Here is a 16,112-nt window from a genome sequence, read left to right on the forward strand (position 1 = left end):
GTATCGTCTTCTAGTTTTTAAAGAGGTTTAAGGTAAGAAAGTCGGGTACATCATGTTTCACTGTAATTAATCTTTTATTTTATTCAGTTTCAATTCTACTTTCCTACTGCCTAGTCCACTGCCTTCATCTTTCTTTTGCTTCAGATCTCTTTTGATGCTGCTTCATTGTATTTGTTTGTTTTGCCTGTTTTGTCTGCTATATTGTATTGTTTGCTGCTTCTGAGGTTTAGGTAAGTGCAATTTTGAAAAAAAAAATTTTTGGTATCTACCGTTTAAAGGTGTTGTTTCATTATTCCCATCGATCCCTTGTTCCTTTTCCCGCCTTTTTGTATCATTTTTAATAAACAAATGAACCAATAATATATAATCAATATGACGATAAAGCCCCAAAATAAACGAATAAAACTAAATTTTTAACCAATAATACCGTATTTTAAGCCTATTTTATTTCCTACTATAAACCATCCAGAGTTATATATAATCATAATAAGCCAATAAGAAAGTATTGCGAAAAGGCAATAAGCCAGTGAAGAAGTAACATTCAAGAGAAATAGACGTATAAGGAAGTATTACTAAAGGCAATAAACCAATAAAGGAGTAGTATCAAAGAAAAACGCAAGCATGTAAGGTCCAATAGAAAGGTGTTATGTTTGTGTATCATCGTAGAAAGAACAATGAAGCGGCGCGTCACCAAAAGTAACACGGTATTCCACATACATATCTTAACATTTAGAGCAAAATACACGAAGTATATATTTTATGAAATTTGTAAATATATTGACGTAAACTCGAAATATCTGATTATATTCTGTCAAATATATTGTTCTATATATAGCAATTATGTGCAGTGCGATATCTCTGTCAAATCAAGCCATCCATCAACAATTTTTACATCAATCGACTCCTTTTTATCTAAACTTTTATTTGGTTCAACTCTTATTGTCATATCTCCATTATCTGTTGCTTAATCTTTGGTCAAAGTTTGCAACCAAATGTCATCAACAAGAAATACTAGAGGTTCAAAAATCCTGAATGCCGCCGCCGGACCCAGCTCACCGGACTTAGAAGTCACCGTCCAGAATCTCAGTCACGCCCTTGAAGCGGTCACAGCTCGTCTCTCTGCTCTGGAACAGCTTAAGCTAGAGCTTGAAACCTTACGTGGTGAGAATGCTCGCCTAGCCGAAACCAACTTGGCTCAGGCCAATGAAATTGCTTCTCTGCGTGCCGAACTGGCCGCACAATCTGCCGGGGTCCCTACAAGCACCCCCAATTCAAATACCGCTGTTTCTTCTGCTGCCCGTTCAAATGGTGCTAAAGAGTCCGTTTCTTCGCCCCCTTTGGGTACTGCTGCCTCTACTTGGGCTACCGTTGCTTCTCGTTCTGCCAAGAACAAACTCCGTCGTCGTGCTGCCGCTGCTCGTGGATTCCAGCCTGTGTCTGGTGAACAAGGCTTCGAGTATGTTTACATACCTCGCTCTCGTAGGATGACCTACACTGAAGCTCGTCGTCGTCTCTCTCGCCTTGGTGTGGATAGCTGGCGCATCTTAGATGTGTGCTATCCAGCTCATTCTGTTGTCGGTCTCCTGGTACATCTGCAGTACAAGCCTGCCCTTCTGTCTCTGCTCGAAAAGGCCAAGATCCCTACCTTGGATACCTTTGATCCACTCGATCCTGACAACCTAGCCGATCCCAAGTTCGACTCTGTTTCTGCTGAAGAGCGTAGTCATGCCATCTCGCTCATCAATGATGACCGCTCTCGTAAGGCTTTGGAGCGCTTGCGCTATCCTGTTGCTCTTTCTGTCTCTCGCTACCTGTTAGCACAAGCCTTGGTCTCGGACGAGACAGTGTCTGAAGTGCTGTCTGCTAAGCAAGATCGACCCAAGACTGCTCGCCACTACGATGATATGACTGAAGACATGGCTCTTGACGACTATGAGCATCATCGTCCTGCATCGCGCTCTAGCTATGGATCCTTATAATGATGAGTAGTAATACTTGTCATTATAATATACCCTCGGTCTCACCATCTGGTATGGTCCCAGATCCGTCAACCCCTTCCTCTCCTTTGGTTTCTCCTGGTACTTATGGCTCCCATGGTCCATCAATTACTCCATCCTCCTCATCATCTTCTTTTATACCGCTCACTATCGGCTTGTGGAATGCCAATGGGCTTCAAGAATCCACAGCCGATGATCTACTTCGTCACTACCAGTCGTTTTCCTTGGTCTTTATCACTGAAACCTGGTTGCTCCCGCCCCACAGGATCCGTACCCCTTGGACCCAGTTCAACCTGTATGGCTCTCCTGTGGTCAACAGCTATCGTGGCTCTCAAGGTGTCTCTGCTCTGGTCTCTCCTACGTGTCCGATGGCTGTGGTACAGTTCCCGGTTCATACCAAGTATGCTCTGGGTCTGCGGTTGGGTCGCTCCTTGCGTCTCATCTGCCTGTATTTGCCCCCTTCCTTGTCCAACGACGAGGTCTCTTCTGTGTTGGTTTCGTTGCCCTTGACAGACGATACGATCATCTGTGGTGATCTGAACGCGCGTCTTGGTGCAATCACGGGTGATTCCGTGGCCAATGCTCGAGGTTCGGTGCTGCTTCGCTGGTGTGAAGAACATGGTCTATCCGTTCTGAACTCGACTCTCGCTCCTGGGGTGCCTACGTTCCTGTCCTATCGTGGTGGCCAAGTCAAGCAAAGTATGATCGACTACTTCTTGACCAACACGACCTCTGCTCTTCGGTCCCCTCGGATGCAAGTCTACAGCGATCTCTCTCTTGGCTCTGACCACAAACTGTTGTCCCTGTCCTTTGACTATGCAGTCCCTGATGGTTATCCATCGCAGCCCGTTCTCTCTTCTTCTAGTGCCCGTCGGCTATGGAACCTCTCTCGGTTGAAGGAACCCGATGTCTGTAGTCTGTACGTGGCCTCATTCCAGTCCTTGGCCGCTCCATTGGTTGATCAGTTCAAAGCTCTGAAGTCAAGTCCTCCTTCTGCTGCTCCGTCTATAGACGCTCTCAACGACTCCCTCAACGAAGCGATCTATAGTGCACTCGACAAGTCGGTTGGCTCTCGCTCTTCTCGACCTTCCCAATGGAAGCCATTCTGGAATGCGCACTTGCAAGAACTCGCCGATGTTCGTGAACATCACTACCGTAGGTGGCGTCGAGCCATTGGCATCGACAAGGCCTTGTGGTGGGATCGACATCAGGCCGCTCAAGTCCGGTTTCGCGCTGCTCTCAAGTCTGCCAAACGACTCTCTTGGCGTGCTTTCTGTGACTCTCTGGCCCGTGGCGAGCTTGCTCGTGCGATGTCGAAGGTGAAGGTGATTCGGAACCGACGACGTCAACAGGTTGGGTTTACCCATCCTGACGGCCCTGCTGCAGGTGCGAGCGCGATGCGCCAACACCTTGCCTCGGTCTACTCTGGTGACGGTCTTCCGTCAAGGCGCCCTGACCCTCTGCCCTCTGTCTCTGGTATGGTGCCTTTTGACCTCGATAGTCAAGACCCTGGTATGCCTTCGTTCACTGCTGACAGTGTGGGTTCACTGATGCGACGTCTCCCTCTGCGTAAAGCTCCTGGTCCTGACCACTTGCGTACGGAGATGCTCCTCCCGATCAAGTCTGTCCTGGCCCCACTGCTCTCTTTGCTCTTCAGTATCTGCTACCAGTGGTCTTATACCCCTTCTCTCTGGCGTCAAGCACAGGTGGTCCCCATCTACAAAAAGGGTGATCCTACCTCGCCAGGGAACTATCGTCCAATCTCCTTGACCTCCATCGTCCGCAAACTCTTTGAGATGTGCCTCTTTCCCTCTGTTGAAGATGTCTCTCCTCCGCTCGATGTAGCTCAAGGTGGTTTCCGTCACCAGCGTAGTGCATTGGATCAAGCCCTGTGTCTCCATGATCTGATGCACTCTTACCGACGCCGACACAATCATTATCCTGTGGTCGCTTTCCTGGACATCAAGTCAGCCTATGATACAGTCGATCGTCGTATCATATGGCAATCGATGCTCGCCTCTTCTGCTCCTCTGTCCTTGGTGTCCCTGTTGGCCAACATGTTTGATGATGTCTCGGTGTCTGTGTTGTTGCAGAACAATGTCTCTGATCCGTTTGTGCCGAGTACAGGTGTCCTTCAGGGCTCTGTCTTGAGTCCTCACCTGTACTCGATCTATGTCAACACATTGCCGGCTTTGCTTCGTTCTGCTGCTTCTGCAACAACCACCTCGGTGTTCTCGGTGTCTCCTTCTGGTCCTCCTGGTCCTGGTGCTCTGGTTCCCGATGGTCTTCCCTTTGGTCCTTTGGTTGGTACTGCTGCTTTGTCTTCCTCGTCTCCGTCGCCCACACCCATCAACAGCCTGTTGTATGCGGATGATGTGGCGCTGGTTGGGTCTGCTCGCGAAGTTCGGCATATGCTGGACCTAGCACAGACCCATTCTCTGACTCTTGGTTACAAGTGGAGTCCACCAAAGTGTGCCGTTCTCAATGCACCTGCTGCTACCTCAAGTCGCTCTGTTCAGCTGTCTCTTTATGGACAAGATCTCCCTACAGCTGATGAGTTTACTTATCTTGGTGTGCCCTTTGATGGTAAAGGTATCTGTACCTCTGCTCTTATCAAGCATCGCTCGTCTGGTACCCTTGCTGCCATGGCTCAATTGCATTCGATGGGACTCAACCGTCAAGGCTTCCCTCTGCTGCTCTCTTCTCGTCTGTTCGCTTCGTTCATACGTCCTAAGCTTGAGTATGGTCTTGCCATTGCTCAGCTTACAAGAAAGGACTATGACGAGCTTAACCGTGCTCAAGACCGGTGTCTTCGTATGCTTGTCGGTGGCCATCGTACTGCATCAACCGTAGTGCTTAGGCACATTACCAATCTGCCGTCCATGTCTTTCCGTGCTGACACGTTGGTGCTCAAGTTCTGTCGTCGTGTTGAAGGTCTTGCAGATGATTGCCTCTTGTCTTTGCTGACGCAGTCTGTCCAAGTATCACTTCTGTCTCGGCTCCGTAATCGGCGTATTGTCCTCGACTGCCCTTCGGATGTATCCTCATCTTCTCGTCTTGCCTCTTGGCTTCGAAGGTATCGTCAAGACCAGTTCCATAGCTTCTTACAGTCCACCCCCCAGGTTCTGATTCGCGCTTGTCGCCCTGTTCTTAGGGTGGATCCCATCCTGTACTTGCCTGCCTCCCGTGCTGACCGGTCTCGTCTTGTCAGATGGCGCATGGGTTGGATCCCAGGCAAGCCTGCTCCCTGTTCCTGTGGTCTTGGCGATACCTCTCGTTCTCACCTTATGGTCTGTACCTTGGTTCCTTCTGCTCTTTGGTGCTGTCTGCCTGTTCCGCCTGCTGGTTATGTGGGTCACCACATTGACTATGTCCTGAACTTGCTTCCTGTCTCTGCTTCTGCTCGGTGTCCACCTTTCTGGTCCGCTCTGTGTCAGATCCTCTGTCATTTTGACAAGATCTGTCATCCTGACATCGAGTACAACTCATCTTCTCTGCCTGGTCAAGTCTGGATTGACAAGTCCTCTGCTGCTGCTGCTCCATAATGACAAGCGCTCCGATCCACCCTCTGGCTTCTACCTCCCACTGCCAAACCATTTTAGTGCACGATGCGGAGGGGACCAAGGTGTTGACGAGTTGCTCAGTAGTTAGCGCTACCAATGGCTATCTCTCTCTCCTTTTTTTCGCTCTTGTGTGCTCTGCGAGTGTTTTTTGTTTCTTGTCTCTTCTTTTTGTTTCTTGAGTATGACTGTAATGATATTTATCGCTTGTCAATATACTCTTCATATATATTAATAAAAATCTTCGTCTAAACCAAGAAGCCAGGTGTGGGTGTTTGTCGTAGTGGTTAGAGCACTACCGTAGGGTTGAGTGTTCTCTGAACACGCGGGTTCGAATCCTGCCTTCCCTGCACCGACCTTTCCACGCACGGTCTCATGACTTCCCTAACGTGCGTCGTCTCTGGCTTTCGGTGTGTGCCGCCTGTGTGTTGCGTCGCGTGTCAGCTGGGTATCTGGTCCACCTTCCCTCCCTTTCGGTGTCCCCGTTGGCATTCTGTTCTGTTCTCTCTTTCCTCCCTGGGTTTTGACGCCGCTGCTGTTCTGGGTCGGTCTGTGTTGTGTGCTGTTTGGTGAGCAGCATTATCAGCGTTGCAAGGATGCCCACCTCGGGCTTAATGAAGCATGTCTCTCTCTCTCTGTTCCAAGTCTTCGTCTGTCGCTTCAGCCAAATAATTGTTCTGCTTACCCTCCCTTCCCCTCCCCCTTAATAGTTTGTATGCTTTCCCAGTTCGTTCTGTGGTCAGCAATTAATGACAAAATAAGTCGTCTGCATATGACCAATAAAAAATAATGTTTCGTCTAAACCAAGAAGCCACTTTTCTTTCGCTTTTGGTTAAAAAGGTAAATTTGGTTCCTTTTTGGAAACCCGACACTGCAAATAATCGTTCCAATTGGATAAAGCATATCGCAAGATTGAACATTTTTTGGTTAACAGATATTTATGTTTTTTGGAGAAAAGATGTAACTTTCGTTGTATTGGTCATTTTTGAATTTTGAAAAAAGATTTAGATGCGAAAAAAATAAAGAAATTGAACAGTATTTTTGTTTTTTTTGTAGGGTAAGTATTCATAAAGTTATTCACGTTTTAAAAAAGTGTCTGTTTTTTTTACAGATGATCTTTTTTTGGAAAGCCTGTTCCCCTCTACTGTTGAAAGACCGATGTCTTCTTTTTTTATTTTTGAGGGCAAAATGCGGAAATCAAAAGCAATTTGCGATTATTTTGTTCAGAAGAATACATATTAGGAAGGTGGTTTGTGATTTTTAGCTTAGATCATTACGAACGTGTTACAGAACATAGAAAAATAATCGTGTTTGGGAAAAAAATGACCTGGTAAAAAAAGACTTGGTAAAAAAAAAAGACGAAGTTAAAAAAAAAGAAAAGAAAAGAGTATAGCTAAAAAAAGTTCATTGTTCAAATGAAAACAATCATCTAACAACAAGTACACTTCATAGAAATGCAAACTACTTTTACATTATAAAAAAAGAATACGTGTATATTCTAAAAGAATAAAAAATAAAGAAGCTCTGCTAACATTTTGTTACAAGGTAGTTATAATTAACAAATACATACAAAACTCTTTTGTTTATCAAGTAAATAGATTGCTTTATTATTTTTTATGACAAATAATATAAAAGAATATATGTTTTTTAAGCTTATACTAGTTCATTACTTACTTTACAGTTGTTGGAATAATTGTTCGAATGTTTTGCAATTTTATACATTTTGCTTTGTATCTCTGCAGTCAGATAAGATAAAGCTACGTACAATACCTCATTAGAAAGCGACAACTGTCGGATATAACATATAAAACGCTAGGGGTCTGGAATTATTTCCATATATAGTAAGACCAAATTGCGTCAAGCATATGCATTCGAACAATTTTTCCAATTAAATCATCTTTTATTTAATATCGTGTATAACCGCCTTTAGCTTTAATAACTGCTCTACAACGAGCTGACATACTCTTGATATATGCTTGGCATTGCTCTTTGGTAAAAGAGTTCCATTCTTTCTCGATTCTAGACCAGAGATCATGCACTCCTTTAGCCCTACCTTCATATAAGCTCAGCCTCAGCTTTAAATGGTGCCAGAGATGTTCTATAGGATTCAAATCGGGACTTTGAGCAGGCCAATTGAAAGTATGCTCTTCTTTTAACCCATTTTCCTTAAACCAAGCACGAGCAAGCTTTGATGTGTGCTTAGGATCGTTGTCTTGTTGAAAATAAATAGCTTCCTGTTCGTAACCATAGTACTTCAGACTGTCCATAAGTGTAGTTGACAGGATATGAACATAATCTGATGCTTTCATAGTACCATTCTCAATTGCGCAGCCATATCCAGGACCATCCCATGTCATACAACCCCAAAGCAGCACACTGCCAGCTCCTCCTTTGACTGTAAGGTCAAGATGATGAGGTTGCAATTTGTCACTAGGTCTTTTCCAAAAGTACTTACAGTCATATGAACCCCTAAACATTAATCTTGGTCTCATCAGAGAACACCATACGTCTCCAGTCATCTTCTGTCCAATCTTTGTGAGCTTTAGCCCATTTTAGTCTAGCTTCCATGTGACATTTTTTGAGGAGAGGCTTTTTCTTCTTAATTTGGGCATTGAAACCCATATTATGAAGCATTTTTACTGTACCAAAATAGCCTATCTTATGACCAATACTGTTTAAATATGACCATACGTCCTTTGCAGTCTTAAGTGAACCATTTACAAGCTCTCTCTTCAGGTAATTCTTTGTTGTTGAGCTTATAGTAGTCTTTCTACCAGCATGACCTCGAGTACGTTCAGGTGTATACAAGCCCTTGTATTTGCTCAAAGTGGACCTTGATACTCCTGGAACACGTTTCATGATTTCTGAGTATGATAAACCCTTTTTCAACAGCGACAGAATGCTTTCTTGCTTGCTACGAGATAAAGTATGTACCATGATATAAAGAAGTATAGGCTGTACGAGGTAGAAGGGAAACACTGCAAAATCCAGCCTTATTTATATATTTTAAGCTCTGACTAAAAGCAAAAGCGTTGTTTCATTATTACATCATTTAGTAATGCTGTATTTGTGATGTCAGAAGCGGCAACGATGTCATCATTATAGAATGCATTGAGTTGGAAAAATTGTTCGAATGCATATGCTTGACGCAATTTGATCTTACTATATATGGAAGTAATTCCGTAACCCTAGCTTTTTATATGTTATATCCGACGGCTGTCGCTTTCTAATGAGGTATTGTACGTAGTTCTATCTTATCTGACTGCAGAGATACAAAGCAAAACGTATAGAATTGCAAAACATTCGAACAATTATTCCAACAACTGTATGTTTGCACATGGGTGTAATTTGCCATTAGCCATTAAAGATGTGAGCAATGGCAACTTTCTTTACCAAAAATATCTTTTCAGTAACAAGCAACAATATAAGTCTGTTATTCTTATAGTTTTATCGTATTGGAAAGAACAACTTTGCTCATGAGGTTCATGTTCGTCATCCGAATGTGTCCCATTAGGAATTCCTAATGTAAGAAAAAAAAAAAGAAACCAACATTAGACTTGATTGCTATTATTTTTTTTTATAAACTTACATTTGACCAGAACTTGAGCTTTCTTTTTTATCTTTTGTACCTTGAGCATCTAGTGTATTCCATGAAACAAAGCCAGGGAAAAAAAAAGTTACTTTAAGCACCGACTTTGTTTTTTGAAATTTAACATGTTTTTTTTATCAGGCACGTTTTCTCTTTCTACCTATTTTTTTGCTATTTCCAAATTTAAAAACTATAAACAACATGAACAACTTCAACGCTACCAAAATTGTTTGCAACTGTTCTGAATGCATCAAACACCCCAATGGATATAGAATGCTTGCAAAGAGAACTGTAAGAGGCCATGTACTTATCGACAGAGTTAGAAACAGAGGTTTTTTTTTTATTTTCCAATAGAAATACAACCGTGCTAATGTTAAAAAAAAAACAGAATCAAGAAGAGCAAATGAAACTAATGACCACGAGGAGGAAACCATTGAATACTCTTCAGCAATTCCTGAACCAGAAAGTGAAGGTATATTATTAGTCAACAAAGCATTTTATATAAGAAAGTTTTTATTCATTGAATTCTATTTTGCAATCTGGTAGATGGAATGAGCATTGACGAAGAGGAAAGAATGAGTGATGAACAGCAGCTTCGTCACCTTTTGCTGTTGTTCATTGTGCTTTTTCAAGCAAAGCACCTCTCGGTGAAAGCCGGTGAAGACTTGTTGGCCTTTCTTTCCTTCTTTGTTCGTGCTCTTGGCCATGGCATGGAGATTCCTACAAAGATCTCCACTGCTCGTAACATGGTCAATTATTCCTCTGCCAGTAGTGGTGTCCCCCGTTTCCTTGTCTGCTCTCTTTGTAGAAGTGTTTACGACACAGGAAGTTTGCATACCCGGCAATGCCCTTTTATTAGGTTTGCGAACAATCCTCACAGACAAGAGCACCCATGCGGCAATTCACTTTTTATTGGTAGCAGCCTCAAGCCTGTCCTCGAGTTTCCGTACAACTCAATTGTCGAAACGTTGAAGAAGTTCTTTGTTCGTCCAACATTCGAAACAGAAATCGAAGAATGGAGACATCGACATGTGGAAGAAGGCGTGTTTTACGATATTTACGATGGTAGAGTGTGGAACAGTCTTGTTGATTCGACTGGAGAACCATTCGTAAATAGAAGTCGATCATTAATGGTTTCATTGAACGTTGATTGGTTTCAACCTAGTGATGGTATGCACTACTCTTGTGGTGGTGTATATCTCACAATCAACAACCTTCCAAGGAGTTCCAGGATGAAGGTTTCCAACATCATCCTGGTTGGTATGATTCCTGGGCCTGGCGAGCCCACGGATGACCAGCTCCAGAACTTCATGCGACCAATGATTGCAGAGCTGAATACCTTGTACGGAGGTATAATGATGCCAACGTACCAGAACAGAAACGGTGAAATGGTACGTGTTGCTTTGATGTCCGTTAACTGTGATATACCAGCAGCTCGCAAAGTAGCTGGGTTCATGGGTCAATCCGCGCACAAAGCCTGCAACAAATGTTCGACTTTGTTTTCGCGAATCAGTACTGGTGCAAATTCAACGAAGCCAGATTTTTCAGACTTTGACGATGAGCATTGGATTCTGCGAAACAATACCCAGCAGCGCCAAGAAGCATATGCTTGGCTAAATGCCACTCACATTACGCAACAACGAACCTTGCAGACGAACACAGGAAGTAAATGGAGTGAACTTCACCGACTAGAGTATTTTGATGTCGTGAGATTGACAACCGTTGATCCCATGCACAATTTATTTCTAGGTACGCCAAAACGAATGGTTGAAGTTTGGGTAGATCACGGGCTGCTTACCACATCTGATTTCAAAGCCATGGCTGATGAATCAGCTTCTATTATCATTCCTTCACAGTACTCTAAAATCCCAAAAAGTATGTAACGAGCGTAAAAGAACTTATTCTATAATAAATCTGAACACTAATTTTTTGTTATAAAAAAAAAAAAAAAAAACGAAAAAGGCAAGATTGAAAGTATCTTTGGTAATATGAAAGCTGATGAATGGAGAACGTGGTGTGTTGTGCTTTCGCCTTTTCTGCTGAAGCAAAGATTAGTTGGTGAGCATTTTGCCAATTGGATGCGCTACGTGGAAGCAGTAAGATTGGTAACTGGTCCTGTAGTTACAACAAAAGAGATACATGCTGCACATTCCTTATTCAAGACCTTTGGCAAGACTTGTGCTCGACTATATGGAAAAGAATCAATAACACCAAATATGCATATGCACATGCATTTGAAAGAATGCTTTTTGGACTTTGGTCCCTCCTATGCCTTTTGGCTCTATGGCTTTGAACGCTTGAATGGCGATGTCAAAAAAATCAACATCAACTACAAGACAGGCTTTGAAACCACATATGTTACTATGCTTACACAAATTATCCACACACAAGACCTTATCCATTCATTACCAACCCTCATTAACACCAACAATCAAGGCATGCTTCTACTGATCAACTTCATAAAGGAAATAGGCGAGGTTACGAATGACGAGAGTGGTTTAATGCCATTTGATTACTCTCAATTCATACAGTAGGTCACAAAACTGCTGCAAGGAATTGCAAAATTCAGGTTTTACAGCTGGTTGTCCATGGATACTGCACCAAACTATCTCAAACCTTGACTGTTTGTACCTCAATAGAAAGTGCATTTATTCGTCGATTATCGGATATGGGTAATGGTTATTGGTGGAATTTAAGATCGCTAAAGGTAGTATTATGAACATCCGACATTTTTTACTTGTTCACATATGTTTTAAATGACGAATTTTAATACGACCCAACCGGTTGCTATCATAATTTTTCACATTCTTGACATGATTAGAATGATGCCAGCATATAAAAGCGCTTACAATTCCTTTATTTTAAATTTTATATTCCCTTATTTAAATTATTTCTCTTTTTTACCCTATCGTCAATCGCATGCCTAAACGGCTGTCAGAGGAGAAAATAAACGATCACAAACAGGCATTAACCGCATCCACATCAATGTATGATATTTCCAAGGAGCCTGGATTACATTAATCAACTGTTAGTAGATACTCTAGACGGCTGTTTTCAAGTAGGACAGTAAACACAGGTGGTAGACCTGCAGTAGTCTCCAAAGTGACGAAGCGGTTAATCAAAAGAAAAGTCATGGAATGGGTTCTAAAGGCTTCTAAAGAGGTGTACCGGGAGCTGGTTGGATTTGGCTATGATATCTCATACCAGTCAGAAATTAACGTACTGAAATCAATGGAGTTCCATTTTCTGATAGAAAAAAAGAAGCCATTTCAGACAAAAGTGCATACGTAGCATCAGTTAAAATGGAATAAGGAGCATCAGGATTAGGCAATGGTTGACTGACAACAGATCGTTTACTTTAATGAAACCAAGATCAACGTATAGGGCTTTGATGATGATGATCACTATCGGAAAAGGCCAAGTGACCTTTTTCAACATCATGACCTGCATTTTGTAATCCAGCATGAAGCTAGCAAATTGATGTCCTGGTGTTGTATAACCTCTGAAGGACCAGGATATGCTTGCTAAATTTACGATGGAAACTTGAACTCGGGTGTTTACCAGCATATTTTGAACACTACGTTTCGTGATACTATGAAGTACTACAATTTCGACTGGTCCAACATTTACTTTTAGTATGATAATAACACAAAGCACAAGGCATAATCTACAATAGCCTAGTTATGTAGTCACCAAGAGAGCTATGTTAACTATTGGCCAGCTTAGATCCCCGACTTAAATTCAATCGAGCACGTAGGACATCAATTGAAGTTGAAATTCAACTATTACGGATATAGAGCAAAGAACATGGATGTGTTTTGGGAACGAGTTGATGAAATATGAAATGACTTCCATAAAGATTTTTGCCAAGGACATGTAGATAACATTCCGGAAAGAACTCAAGAGATTATTAATAGAAAAGCAGGACCAACTAAATATTAATAAATAAGTTCATTCCGTTCAAATTTTCATTTTTTCAAATTTTCAAATTGCGCGCCTCATACTTCCTTCAATACTTATCCAATAGGGCATAGACTCTTTCGGATTTTTCAAGACATGTAGAAAATCTACTATGTGGGAACAGAGGCAGTTTGTGCCATTGTAACAGGATATGCGCTACAAAAACCAAGAAAAATGGATTCCTTGCAGCAGTTTTGTGACCTACTGTAGATGGACCAAGTCTATTTAACCTGACAATTACTGGTAGTGAGCCTCTGCCACCACAAGCCCTTCATTCAGAAATCAACATCAAACAACAAACTTTATGCATCGAACACTATGAAATCTTACAAAACTACTATGTGAATACTTATGAAATACCTATGCCCAATACGATCAATACAAATATACAATCGTTTAAAAAAATTAACTTGCTTGGACAACGTTACCAACAATCCGACAATCATTCATCATCATCATCATATATTCAAGCCATTATGAACAACCAACTACGAATTGGCCAAATATCATTTTTTTTTCTCACATTCATTCAACAATTCCATTCACTATTTTGCATTCGTCAATTGGTACAGCCATGCGACTCAACATTTTCCCACCTTCGATGGTACTGGCATCCAAGTGTGGAAGAATCAATTTGATCCAGTTTCAAGCAACAATATACTTCCAATCCACAGAATTTTCAATCCTGTTGCTGTATGCCCTTATGTTGATAATCACCTTCTTACTCTCGCTCTGCCAAGACGAATTTTTATGTAACAAATATACCAAGCCATTAAAACACTATTATTATATATTTTACTAAAGAACCATGCAATAGTTTTTTCTTTTTTTTTCTTTAAAAATTTTTATTCGATTTGTGAAGAGACAACAAAATAAGAAACAAAAAAAAAGAAAGAGAATGCCTACTGCATTGGATTGGCAGCAGCAAAGGAAGAAGAAGAAGCAGAAACAGAGGTTGGAAAACCAAGACCAGGAGAAGAAAAAGCCCAGGAAGGAAAATCAGTATCATCGAGCTTGTCAGGGAACTCCACCTCAACGTTTTCTATTATTCTTCTAATAGTTGGTGGAGCCCCCTTTTTCTTCATGGATTCCTTGTATTTTTTTTGCAACTCTTCGTGGAATTGCACCACCTGTAGATTGATTAAGGTATATTAGAAAATGAAATTTGTTACCAACATTTTACTTACTTCGTTGCTCCTAAATGATGGCCTTTTGACCACGAACGTACGACCGTTCGCGTCCTCTGGCCCATCTTCTTCATCTGACGTCCAGTCAACAGTCAGAATTTTGCCAGCGAACGGGAAACGGGCGTCGAACGCTGAAGGGTTAGCCATGTAAATAGATCTCCTGTTAGAGAGTTTCTATCATAAGGTGTTAATGTAAGCATTTTCTATATTTTATAATATAATCTTCTAAATATTAAATACTCACCGTATTTACACGGCTACGACAGGTTGTTTTTGTTGAAACAACTGTCTTCGCCTTGGCTTTGCTCATCAAATAGGAATACTTGCTCCTGATAATGGTGTGTATTTGCGAAGTGGTGAGCAAATCAAAACGACGATGCTTCCTGACTTGCTCAGATAACAGGGCCTTGACCTTTCTGTTGTTCTTGTGGGCGAAGGTCACGTCCAAGTCAAATTCGCTTCTGCGACCAACAACGTAATCACGGTAGTATTCTGCTAAATAGCTCTACATCACAAAGAAAGGTATAAAATATAGGTATTAAATTACAATTACTAATTTGATAAATCTGTTCTAGACTTACACTACATTCTTTTTTGGCCTGGTCGACCTCAGCTTCTGAAGCTCGCTGCTGCTGTTGCTGTTGCTGTTGCTGTTGCTGCAGCAATTGTGTCAATTGCTGTATCTGAGCAGCCATTACAGTGCGTTGCAAAACCCGGACACAAAACTCTTTTCATGGGATAGATCAACGACTATTAGCAGTATTGACGTAATTTAGGATGGTTGTAAGTTTGATGTCGTCGGACTTTAAAATTTCTAATTTCCTTATTTGGAAATCGACGATTTTCGGAATATGAATGCTATAATCGATATAATATAATAGCATTATGCATGTCGTTGTCCAGAATGGATAAGGTGTCGTCTTTGTATGAAGAGGGTCGCATATTCGACCCTTGTGTGTGTAATTTTTTTTCTGAAAGTTTTAGCAGTCGTTTTTTATGTCTGAATTTTTGCTTTTTGTGACTTAACTATTTTAAATAAATTTTTTTTTTATTTCGCGTTTCCCCCCTGTTTTTTTTCCCCTTTTTTTTTCTTCCCTTTTTACATCTTTCAAATTAAAGTTAGTATATCATGTCTTTTATCAATATCTCTACCGCAAACTACACCAATCCTGCTGGTATTCGCCGTCAAAGACCTGTTACTTCCTCCAACAACCCCATTGTTATCGTTGATTCTGATGATGAAGTTGAAGAAATAGAGTTAGAAGCCGAACAAACTTCAGATTTGAATCAAGAAGTTATTTCTATCAATAATGACGACAATGAAGAATTATTGGAAATAGAAGCTTTCGAAGTTGACGATGAGGCACATAATAGTAATATTTTGCCGGATAATTGGAGCAGAGATCAAAACGTTCCCATTATGACAACCAGAACTTTTTTTTTAACTTTTGGAACTGAAGAAGCGTATATGCAGTAAGTACAAAAGTATAGCAAAGTACTCTTGTATGCAATATTAGTAACTCTTTTTTTTTTATAAATTAGGTTCTTTATTAACAATGGAATTTACAGTGGCCGTCAAAACTGGTCGCATGTTTTCATATTTTGCCTATACGCACTATCTTCTTCTTCATTTCTTAGTCTATAGCAATGAAATATAGTTCATTCGAAAGAGCAAACTCTGGACAATTATATGGCAACACAGACATCACAGTAGAGCCAGTATACTGGTAGTAATTGGCACTTAAAGTCCGACGGTACATGCGACCAGTTTTGACGACGTTTGTAAGTAACATAATATAGTCACAAAAATGTGGCTTAA

General features: G+C 41.4%; 6 protein-coding genes across 6 annotated transcripts; 4 read left to right on the forward strand and 2 right to left on the reverse strand.

Moving 5' to 3' along the window:
• Positions 1-992: 992 nt before the first annotated feature.
• Positions 993-1,979, forward strand: RO3G_12074 (uncharacterized protein; the record flags this gene model as incomplete). The annotated part of the gene is made up of 1 exon (XM_067666658.1): positions 993-1,979. The coding sequence occupies one exon, from the start codon at positions 993-995 to the stop codon at positions 1,977-1,979; it is 987 nt and encodes a 328-aa protein (XP_067522759.1).
• Positions 1,980-2,365: 386 nt separating this feature from the next.
• Positions 2,366-5,542, forward strand: RO3G_12075 (uncharacterized protein; the record flags this gene model as incomplete). The annotated part of the gene is made up of 1 exon (XM_067666659.1): positions 2,366-5,542. The coding sequence occupies one exon, from the start codon at positions 2,366-2,368 to the stop codon at positions 5,540-5,542; it is 3,177 nt and encodes a 1,058-aa protein (XP_067522760.1).
• Positions 5,543-8,026: 2,484 nt separating this feature from the next.
• RO3G_12076 (uncharacterized protein) lies at positions 8,027-8,494 on the reverse strand (the record flags this gene model as incomplete). The annotated part of the gene is made up of 1 exon (XM_067666660.1): positions 8,027-8,494. One exon carries the CDS (start codon positions 8,492-8,494, stop codon positions 8,027-8,029), a length of 468 nt encoding a protein of 155 aa, XP_067522761.1.
• An 853-nt stretch (positions 8,495-9,347) lies between these two features.
• Positions 9,348-11,680, forward strand: RO3G_12077 (uncharacterized protein; the record flags this gene model as incomplete). The annotated part of the gene is made up of 5 exons (XM_067666661.1): positions 9,348-9,437; positions 9,501-9,618; positions 9,693-10,811; positions 10,896-11,021; positions 11,202-11,680. 5 exons carry the CDS (start codon positions 9,348-9,350, stop codon positions 11,678-11,680), a joined length of 1,932 nt encoding a protein of 643 aa, XP_067522762.1.
• Positions 11,681-14,008: 2,328 nt separating this feature from the next.
• RO3G_12078 (uncharacterized protein) lies at positions 14,009-14,988 on the reverse strand (the record flags this gene model as incomplete). The annotated part of the gene is made up of 4 exons (XM_067666662.1): positions 14,009-14,236; positions 14,294-14,467; positions 14,538-14,798; positions 14,875-14,988. 4 exons carry the CDS (start codon positions 14,986-14,988, stop codon positions 14,009-14,011), a joined length of 777 nt encoding a protein of 258 aa, XP_067522763.1.
• A 434-nt stretch (positions 14,989-15,422) lies between these two features.
• RO3G_12079 (uncharacterized protein) lies at positions 15,423-15,938 on the forward strand (the record flags this gene model as incomplete). The annotated part of the gene is made up of 2 exons (XM_067666663.1): positions 15,423-15,766; positions 15,932-15,938. The coding sequence occupies 2 exons, from the start codon at positions 15,423-15,425 to the stop codon at positions 15,936-15,938; spliced, it is 351 nt and encodes a 116-aa protein (XP_067522764.1).
• Positions 15,939-16,112: the final 174 nt, after the last annotated feature.

The sequence above is a fragment of the Rhizopus delemar genome, genomic scaffold, assembly GCF_000149305.1.
Source record: "Rhizopus delemar RA 99-880 supercont3.10 genomic scaffold, whole genome shotgun sequence".
NCBI classification, from domain to species: Eukaryota; Fungi; Mucoromycota; class Mucoromycetes; order Mucorales; family Rhizopodaceae; genus Rhizopus; species Rhizopus delemar.